This window comes from Notolepis coatsorum (genome assembly GCF_963971535.1).
Source record: "Notolepis coatsorum genome assembly, chromosome: 6".
Lineage (NCBI taxonomy): Eukaryota > Metazoa > Chordata > Actinopteri > Aulopiformes > Paralepididae > Notolepis > Notolepis coatsorum.
This window is the reverse complement of record NC_140170.1, coordinates 10257792-10268849: the sequence shown is the minus strand read 5'-3', so window position 1 is coordinate 10268849 and position 11058 is coordinate 10257792. Positions and strand designations below refer to the sequence as shown.

Genomic DNA, 11058 nt, shown 5'->3' with positions numbered 1-11058 from the left:
CGACTCACACACCGGCCCACACACCGGCCCACAGACTGGCCCACATACTGGCCCACATACTGGCCCACACACCGGCCCACACACCGGCCCACATACTGGCCCACACACCGGCCCACACACTGGCCCACACACTGGCCCACATTAGTGGCCCACACACCGACTCACACACTGGCCAACACACCGGCCCACACACTGGCCCACATTAGTGGCCCACACACCGACTCACACACTGGCCCACACACTGGCCCACACATCGGCCCACATTAGTGGCCCACACACTGGCCCACACACCGGCCCACAGACTGGCCCACATACTGGCCCACACACCGGCCCACACACCGGCCCACATACTGGCCCACACACCGGCCCACACACTGGCCCACACACTGGCCCACATTAGTGGCCCACACACCGACTCACACACTGGCCCACACACCGGCCCACACACTGGCCCACACACCGACTCACACACTGGCCCACACACTGGCCCACACATCGGCCCACATTAGTGGCCCACACACTGGCCCACACACTGACCAAAAAAAAAAGAAGAAAAAAAGTAAAAAAAGTTAAAAAAAAGGTAAAAAAAAAGTATATTTTTTTTTTTTTTTTTGACCAGCCCACTTTGGTCCCGGCCCATCGGGATTCGTCCCGATGGCCAGTCCGCCACTGCTCTGAGGTGTTCTTCTAACCCCGCCCGGGCCGAGGGGGGGGGGGGGGGGGGCTGGGGACCACAGGGTGTGGGTTCCTCTACCCTCCTCCCCCTCTTCACGGCGAGATGGGAAACGGCCAGGCGGCCTGGAACGCACGTGTTCAACAAACACGGGAAGCCAGGAGCGTTGGTTATGGGAAGTCTGTATAGGAAAGGCAGGGAGGGGGTGACGGCTCAACATCCCCTCTCTCTCTCTCCTAATCCTGTTTTTACATTTTATTTATCGTTTGGTCTTTTCCAACAATGCCTTTCCCTCTCGACTCTCTCCAGCTACTCTCTTTCTGTCTAGACTGCTCCTACTGTTCACTATTATCATTACTATTACTACTCTGATTAAATCCTGCCACTCACTACTGTTATCACTATTATCATTACTATTACTACTCTGATTAAATCCTGCCACTCACTACTGCTCACCACTACTACTGTTATCACTATTATCATTACTACTTGCACTTTGTTCTATTATTATTACCACCTATCCTACCTGCAATTCTAAACTGGCCCCCTGTAAATGTCTGAACCCCCCTCCCACCCACCCCCTCCTAATGTACAGTCCCCCCCCCCCCCCCCCTTGTATGTATATATTTACCGTTAGGATCTCTGTTTAACAGTACTGTATATTTGCATATCTTGTATGTCACAAATGTAACAGTACTGTATATCTGTATGTCATAAATGTCATGATTAGTTTAGATTAGATTTTTATATCTGTATATTGTGTATGTCATAAATGTCATTATGAATTGAAAATGGGGGACCCTGATGTAAACAAGAGGAAAGTCTTTCTCTCGTCAACTAACTAACCACATTGCTCTTGACTTTTTGTTTATAATTTCTTTTTCATTATGATTGTTTTGGTTGACGGAGCTTGATATTGTGATTTGTTTGGAGGAACATGTTCAAAAATAAACGTTTTCATTCATTCATTTCTCTGGTCTGCATCCCCTTAACAATTGTGTGTATTGAACTGTACTGTACCCATTCTGCAATCTGTTCATTAAAGTTTTCAATCAATCAATCAAACCTCTACCCCTCCCCCCATGCTGCCATGACACAAGAGGATAATAATAAAGGAACACTTGACTTGCTAGTCTAGAGAAGAGCTGGCTTGTAAGAGAGATCACTGGGTCAAATCTGGTGTCGATGTGTCCTCGAGCAAGGCACTGAACCCCCAGCACTGCTCAGTGGCCAACAGTAGGCCCTACTGAACTGTGAACGCTACATTGATTGATTGAAAACTTTATTAACAGATTGCAGAATGGGTACAATACAGTACGGCTCAATACACACAATAGTTAAGGGGATGCAGACCTGAGAAAGACTTTCGTCTTGTTTACATCAGGGTCCCCCATTTTCAATTCATCATATACAGATACAGACACCTCCACTACCAGTATAGTGCACTTTATATCCTTTCTACCACTACATACATTTTGTACTTTAGTTTGTATAATGTTTGGTCTTTATTGTTTTCACTGTATGAAGCACAATCCCAGGAGGTTCATATACAGAACCAAGCATTTCACTGTAATAATGTACATTGCTTATATGTGACAAATAAAAGAACACTTGAACAGTGAACTGAATGTGCAATACCGTTACTTGTGTGTGCCTTTATTTATCTTTAGATTATATTTGACACTATATTTTAACTTTTTCTTAATATTTTTAATTCTAGTTTAAGTCTATTTTGTGGTTCCGTGTGAAGGGGGGGGGGGGCTAGCGAAGTAAGATTTTCGGGGAGCACGTCTATGTTCCCCGGGTCCTATGTTCCCCGCTTTGATTGATTGAACATTTTAGACCACCAGCCCTGATTCCAAACTCTAACCTTAACCAGTTCGAAAGAGGGCCTAAGCTTAACCGTTCGAAAAAAGGCGGACATTAATAATTAATCAAATTAAAAAAATTCATAAAATGTTTTTAATAAAATCTATTAATAAATCAAAGCGGGGAACATAGAACCCGGGGAACATAGGACACGGGGAACATAGGGATGATCCCAGATTTTCATTGTACAGTGTAACTGTCTAACTGTTGACATTTAAAAAAATCTGCTAAAAACATTACTGTAATGCTATGAGTATGAGCTTCTCCTCCAGGTATAAAATATGTCTTTTGTTTTTTTCCCTCTGTGATGCATTGTGTTTGTGTTCTGTCTCTTATCACTTGAATGGTTCTTGCTTTTTATTTTTATATTTTATTTCTGCTGTATGTAAAGCACTTTGTGAGTTATCTCTCTGTGAAAAGTGCTATATAAATAAACTTTAATTACTGTCTAACTGTGAATATGACAAATCAATACCTTAAATCTTGAATAATAATACTGTCGTGTAACGGGGGCAGCTGTCCTCTCTCTATATCACTGAACTCCATCTCTGCTTTCTTTACCTTTCTCTCTACCCGTCTCCTCTCCTCTCACGCTCGCGCTCACCTGTCTTTACTTTACATTGATTACCCCCCCCCCCCCCCCTCCCCTCCCACGAGCTGTGTGGTGCCTGCCCGCGGTGACGTCACGGCCTCTTGGGCCAATCGGCTGCTGTTGTTGAGGCAGAACAGAGCCACAAAGGGAGGGGGGAGGAGGAGGAGGGGTGTGGTCTCCGTGCCTGGTGGGGGAGGAGCTACGTCAGAGACACAAACACACAGCACGCTCACACACAGCGGACCGCCCCCCTGGGAAGCAGCCGCGGGGATCCCCCCCCCGCCCACCACCCCCATACAGAATTACAGATCCCAGCCCAGTCTTGTGGCTTTTTCTCTCTGCTGTGGTTTTAGCAGAGAGAGAGAGAGAGAGGGAGAGAGAGAGAGGAGAGAGAGAGAGAGAACAACAGAGAGAGAGGAGAGGAGAGAAGAGAGGGAGAGAGAGAGAGGGAAGACAGACAGATAAAGTGAGAGTGGGAGAGAGAGAGAGACAGAGAGAGAGAATTTGAATATAATACTATGAGTAAGAGTAAAGGTAAACAGTACACACAAGGTGCCCTAACTGGCATGATGTACATCATATGTTGTAGAGAGAGAGAGAGAGAGAGAGAGAGAGAGAGAGAGAGAGAGAGAGAGAGAGAGAGAGAGAGAGAGAGAGAGAGAGGGAGAGAAAAACAGAGAGAGGGGGAGGGTAACCCTGAAACCAGATCAGATGTGACTATAGTGGATTGTAGCAGCTTGAGCCCAAAAATCTCTGTTTTCCTTTCCACGCCGTGAGAAGTGATAGAAAAGTCACCGTCGACTCGGTCCAGACAGAGGCTCCTGGTTGATATCACCCCCCCCCCCCCCCCCCGCCCCAAACGCTCACCCTGCGTAGACCCCCTATGTCCCTGCCATGTCATCATCTGTAGTAGGTAAAACTCGGGTTCGGTGTCCAAACTGCACGCAATGGGGGACCCTGATGTAAACAAGACGAAAGTCTTTCTCTGGTCTGCATCCCCTCATTAACAATTGTGTGTATTGAGTTGTACTGTACCGTACCCATTCTGCAATCTGTTCATTAAAGTTTTCAATCAATCAATCACTCCAAGGACGTCAACGCGCTCGCACGGTCGGGGGGTCGGACATCACGCCTCATACAGACGTGTGCACACGCATAGTTCTGCCTACAAATGTCTCACTGTTGACCAACAGTAAAAGGGTCTATGAGGGCACGACACTGGTACTATTGTAGGGAAGGCTACTACAGGGCGCCTGCACTGTCCAACTCTTCGTTATAGACTTCCCCCCACATCTGATTCTCTTGACTGGATTTCGGTGGGTATTCATTCAACATGTCGTCTGACAACAATGTCTGGACAACATGACGATACAAAGTAGGCCATGAAGAAGCTGAAGTTTACTCTTCACAGTGACGGCAATGAATATAACAATGTGTTAAACAGTAGTTCCAGAAGTGTGTATAACGCGCAGACATGTTTTTCTCGGAAACAGTAACATAATTTCCCTATTACCGTTTCACATGTTTAGTGCACTTCCCACACTTTTCAAAAGCCTGGGGAATTATTTAAATACATTTTCCATACTTTCCACCTTCCTACCAGTGAGACGTTGCCTCTAGACTAGAGTGTCTTATCTCACATTCTCACACATTTCAATTGGGTACCGCAGGCAAAGAACTATATACATCCATAATAGGGTTCAGAGGAGCAATGTTTTCAAACGTTATTATCTAAAGATGGTAGGTAGTGTTGTGTTCACTTATAGTAAAAGACAGTAGAGGTTGAGTACTTTATTATCTAAAGATGGTGAGTTAGAGTGTTGTGTTCACTTATAGTAAAAGACAGTAGAGGTTGAGTACTTTATTATCTAAAGATGGTAAGTTAGAGTGTTGTGTTCACTTATAGTAAAAGACAGTAGAGGTTGAGTACTTTATTATCTAAAGATGGTAAGTTAGAGTGTTGTGTTCACTTATAGTAAAAGACAGTAGAGGTTGAGTACTTTATTATCTAAAGATGGTGAGTTAGTGTGTTGTGTTCATTCATAGACAGTAGAGGCTGAGTACTTTATTATCTAAAGATGGTGAGTTAGAGTGTTGTGTTCATTCATAGTTAAAGACGGTAGAGGCTGAGTACTTTATTATCTAAAGATGGTAAGTTAGAGTGTTGTGTTCACTTATAGTAAAAGACAGTAGAGGTTGAGTACTTTATTATCTAAAGATGGTAAGTTAGAGTGTTGTGTTCACTTATAGTAAAAGACAGTAGAGGTTGAGTACTTTATTATCTAAAGATGGTGAGTTAGTGTGTTGTGTTCATTCATAGACAGTAGAGGCTGAGTACTTTATTATCTAAAGATGGTGAGTTAGAGTGTTGTGTTCATTCATAGTTAAAGACGGTAGAGGCTGAGTACTTTATTATCTAAAGATGGTAAGTTAGAGTGTTGTGTTCACTTATAGTAAAAGACAGTAGAGGTTGAGTACTTTATTATCTAGAGATGGTAAGTTAGAGTTGTGTTCATTCATAGTTAAAGACAGTAGAGGTTGAGTACTTTATTATCTAAAGATGGTAAGTTAGAGTTGTGTTCATTCATAGTTAAAGACAGTAGAGGTTGAGTACTTTATTATCTAAAGATGGTAAGTTAGAGTGTTGTGTTCATTCATAGTTAAAGACAGTAGAGGCTGAGTACTTTATTATCTAAAGATGGTAAGTTAGAGTGTTGTGTTCATTCATAGTTAAAGACAGTAGAGGTTGAGTACTTTATTATCTAAAGATGGTAAGTTAGAGTGTTGTGTTCATTAACTTCATTCATAGTTAGACAGTAGCGGATGAGCGTCCTTAAGGAGTTTGTTATCCTTGCTCTTTGCCTCGTCTTGTCGGCTTGTCGTGGCTGTAAACGAGGGAAACCTCAGTTGCCTTTTTCGAGTTCAAGGTTTGAAATGAAATGTTCTCAGCCTGCATCGACAAACTATTATTATTATTATTATTATTATTATTATTATTATTATTATTATTATTATTATTATTATTATTATTATTATTATTATTATTATTATTATTATTATTATTATTATTATGATTCTTTACCAAAACAGAGGGGGGAGAACCGGAGAAGTCAACCCTCTTTGTTGAGTCTGTGGCACGCCAGTCGTCGTCGTCCCCCCCCCCCTCCCGCCCCCCCAGACAGCCCAACCCACATAAAGCCACCGCTGCTTGAAGTTTGGCTCGGATGGAATGCAGAGCGGCTGTGGAAGGAAGGAGGGAGGGAGGGAGGGAGGGAGGGAGAGGCCCTGCCCTTGCCATCTGCCCCTCTTTGTGCCTGCGTGGGGCAGGGAGGGTGAGGGCGAAGGGAGAGAGAGGGGGCAACACCAGTGGCAAAGTAGCAACAAAAGGAGAGCGAGGAGGAGACCGAGAGGAGGAGACCGAGGAGGAGGAATGGAATGCTGCCTTTCAGTAGGAGCGCCTGGCCGTACCTCCTCCTCCTCCCTGCCCCCCCCCCCCTTTCTTTTAGGAGTTTAGGCCCTGGAGTTTTTCCTCTCTCTTTCTGTTTTAAACCTCTTTGTTGGGGCACGACTCGGCCTTCTAACGTGACTGAATGAGAACATTACCATGTAAATGTGTAGATCAATACATGACAATGTTATTACCATACTGAAGTGCTTTGGTCACCGCGGCTGTGCTTATTATTTAAGTGGCTCACGCTGGCATTTCACTGGGGAAGTCTGTGTGTGTGTGTGTGGGGGCTTTGAGCTGTTGTTGTCGTTGCCGTGGTTGTCGGTAACTTCGTAAAAAAGCCTTATTTCTCTCATTACACTTCACCGTTAGTGGACTTTGCTACTTCCCAGGGTTCTGTGTTGACCCTTTCACTGCCACACACTACAGAAGGTTAACCCTTTACTATCACACTACCGACGGTTAACCTTCTGTAGTGTGGCAGTGAAAGGGTTAACCCGCTGTTGTGTGGCAGTAGTGAAAGGGTTAACATTATGTGTGTTGTCGCAGTGAAAGGGTTAACCGTTTGGTAGTGCGGCAGTGAAAGGGTTAAAAACGCTGAAGCTGCGTTTCATCCGCTGCTCCTTCGAACTGGTGAACTGTGAAGTTGTGGAACTTTCCGCTTCGCCCTGCAGCACAGAGACTAAATCAACACAACCCCTCTGACAACATTTGCATTTGGAGCCTTTTTTTTACGGTGGGCGCCAGCGCCGCCTGGTGTTTGAAAGGAGGTAACGCACTTTGGACAACAACAAAAAAAATTCAGGCTTTCGATTATAGTGTCTCCAAAGTGAACGAGCGCTTTTATTAGATTAGATTCTAATGTATTATAATAATAATAATATATTCAATTTGTAGGGGCGCTTTATATTTGTGGAACAAATCTCAAGGCGCCATAGTGTAGAAGAACATAACAACTAGTATGTATGTAAATGTAAATGTAAACTAGTAAGAGAGTAGAAAGAACATAAAATAAGTAGGGCTGAGACTAGTAAAAGAACATCAAATGTATTGTCATCATACATACAACGAAAAGAGTGCAAATGTAACAGTAAAGTGCAATCTTTCTTTTCTTTTTTATTCTTTATCATTATTATTATTATTTAAATTTTTCTTGTTTAACTGTGGATTGTGTTTCTTTTATAATGGTATAAATGATTATTTGTGTAAATAAGGTTATACGCCGACCATTAAGAAAATACATGTTAGTTTAGGAATAAGGGGCAGGTAATTATAAGATTTATTCTTCTTCCTGCTCCTTTTGTCCATGGAATGGCTATTTATGATTTTTTAATGAAGAAACTATGATTGTATTATTCCATGTGGCAAATAAAAACTCTGAACTGAACTGAACTGAATAGTAATATAATAATAATAATAATAATAATAATAATAATAATAATAATAATAATAATAATAATAATAATAATAATAATAATAATAATAATATATCAAATTTATATAGCGCCTTTCATAGAACCCAAGGTCGCTTTACAATCAGGACAAAAAATAGGGCAAGGAAAGTAGGGGGGGAGGGGGAAGAGGGGATGAGGGAAAGTAGGGGATAATGGACCTAATTTAATCTAAAACTAACTGATGGGGAAAGCCTTGGTGAAGAGGTGTGTTTTTAGAGCGGATTTGAAGGTGTCCAGGGTTGGGGCGTTGCGGATTTCGGGGGGGGAGAGAGTTCCAGAGGGTAGGGGACGCCACGCTGAGGGCTCTGTCCCCAAAAGTCCGTAACCTGGTGCGAGGGATGGAGAGGAGACCTAGATCAGAGGATCGTAGGTTCCGGGATGGAGTGTACTGGTGGAGGAGATCAGACAGGTACCGGGGGGCGAGGGCATGGAGGGACTTGTAGGTGAGGAGCAGGAGTTTGAAGGTGATGCGGAACCTGACTGGAAGCCAGTGGAGGTGGATGAGGGTGGGGGTGATGTGCTGCCAGGGCTTGGTGTGAGTGAGAACCCTGGCAGCTGAGTTCTGGTGATTAAACTGGGTATAAAATATATAAATTAGTACTACTGAGTAATAGTACTAATCAGATGTATGTACAGAGTTGTAATATTATGTACAGTGATACAGGTATAAAGACACTATGGTAGTAAGTCATACTGGCCAGCAGCGTAACTAGTAGAGCAGGTAATGTACAAATATTTTATGTAGAGAAAACGTATATATTTTATATCCAGTTTAATCACCTGACTATAATCACATTACTATTGCACTTCACTGTTACATTTGCACTCCGGTTGGATGCCGCTCGTTGTACTGTACTTGTGCGGGTATGACGACAATAAAGTCGAATCTAAATCTAATTTTGAATCTTAAAACATCCCAAGTCAGAACTTCACAAAAGATAGAGCTTATTTATTGACAAATGTACACAGATGATGACCAAGGCCAGACTGATGTGTCAGGTAAGCTATATATTACACTGTGCTTTGAACTCACGTTCATTCATTCGTTTGCCAGCAGTTCAGGCGAAAGCCCTTCCTCTCCTGTTGGCGGTGTGCGTCTGTCGGACGTCATCGTATGCAGACGACTCGGTCCTATTCTCAACAGTCGCCCGCCTTCATAGGAGTCCATTAGCACTTAGCTGGGGGGAGGGGGGGGGGGGGGGGATCAGAGGAGCGTGTTTCCTGTTCAGCCTTCAGACTGAAGCGTTGACACAACAGTGTGCCCAGCTAGAGCCCTACCTTCACAAAGCAGCGGCAACAGCTGGCTTCCTCATGTTACCGCGTCAAGGTGAGAGAAAAAAAATCGAACGAGAAAAAGATCAAACAAACACAACGACAAAAGGTCGCTCCGCTCGCTCGTCTCCGCGTTCTTAAACTCCGTCTCCGTGACGACGACAGCCCCCCCCCCCCCCCCCCCCCTCTCTCCCTCCCGTCGGCCGCTAAGAGTTATACTTAGAGGACGCGTCGTGTTCGACCGGGGTGTCGGTCGTTCGGCAAGGGGGGCGGGGGCTGAAGAACTCCCGCGAGCTTGCGTAGAGTCCAGGGGGGGGGGGGGGGGGGGGGGGGGGGCAAGTTCAGCGCGGTGCCCAGGCTAAGGTGCTCGGTCTGCAGGTTCGGGGGTCGGGGGTGAGCAGCCTCCCTCCTCCACGGTGTCTCCGTCCTGGTCCAGGCCTCCCTGCTGGATGGCTGCCGTCGCCATGCTGATGGCCTCCTCCAGAGTCTGCTGGTCGTCCAGCTGGAGAGAGAGAGAGAGAGAGAGAGAGACACACACACACACACACACACACACACACACACACAGACACAGACACGCACAGACAGACAGACAGACACACACACACATAGAATCTTTATTTATGTCCACATAAAGACAATGTTTAAAGGACACAAATATTATCAGTGCACACATGGACATTGTGGGTTATTCTTTTACATTTGTGCTCAAATTGGCAATGGCGACCAAAGTTACACACACACACACACACACGGATGATGAACCTGCCTGATAATCTACACACAGCTCATGGGTACAGATAGCAGCGTCTTCTCCAAATTGCGCGGCTGCCAATAATAGCTGACACACACAGTATAAACTGGAAGCCTAACTGCGCTCGTCAAATGTATATACTCTCTTTTTTAGACTCTTTTTGTATCACAAACAGTACTGTATTTGTAAATCTGGTATGTCATAAATGTATAGATGTAGCAGTACTGTCTATCTGTATGTCATATATGTCATATATGTTATGATGAATTGAAAATGGGGGACCCTGATGTAAACAAGACGAAAGTCTTTCTCTGGTCTGCATCCCCTTAACAATTGTGTGTATTGAGCTGTACTGTATTGTACCCATTCTGCAATCTGTTAATAACATTTTCAATCAATCAATCAATCAATCAATCAATCAATCAATCAATCAATCAATCAATCAATCAATCCACTCCAGTATTAGCTGTCACTGCATGTGGAGGCAAAACATTTACTGTGACCTGGGATCCATGAGGAGTGTGTGTGTGTGTGTGTGTGTGTGTGTGTGTGTGTGTGTGTGTGTGTGTGTGTGTGTGTGTGTGTGTGTGTGTGTGTGTGTGTGTATGTGTGTGTGTGTGTGTGTGTGTGTGTGTGTGTGTGTGTGTGTGTGTGTGTGTGTGTGTGTGTGTGTGTGGAGCAGAAGACAGATCCCCAGTCTTAGGTAAACAGTAATACATGTATGATGAATGCTGACCTGTACAGCTATCTGCGTGCCGTTAGCTGTGGCCAACAGTGCCACCTGCTGGTAGTGAGGGCCGGAGCAGCTCGTCATGATGCCCTCCGGTGTTACTATGGAAACCTGATGGGGGGGGGGGGGGGGGGGGGGGGGGTAGAGGACAACCAATCACTTTTATACATACATATATTATCTGTAGATACTATATCTATATCTGTACATATCCCTTACCTACTCTTACTAGTTACACTGCTGGCCAGTATGACTTACTACCATAG

At 44.3% G+C, this 11058-nt stretch overlaps 1 protein-coding gene across 1 annotated transcript in view; it reads right to left on the bottom strand.

Annotated features, from left to right (window-relative positions):
- Positions 1-9660: 9660 nt before the first annotated feature.
- The window catches only part of znf76 (zinc finger protein 76), a 73096-nt gene continuing 71698 nt past the window's right edge, over positions 9661-11058 (bottom strand). Inside the window, exons 13-14 of the mRNA XM_084316903.1 lie at positions 10799-10903; positions 9661-9810 (exon numbers count right to left, since the gene is read on the bottom strand). Of these exons, the coding sequence (XP_084173029.1) occupies positions 9667-9810; positions 10799-10903 (249 nt within the window). The 3' untranslated portion in view covers positions 9661-9666. The remainder of the gene's footprint in view (positions 9811-10798; positions 10904-11058) is intronic.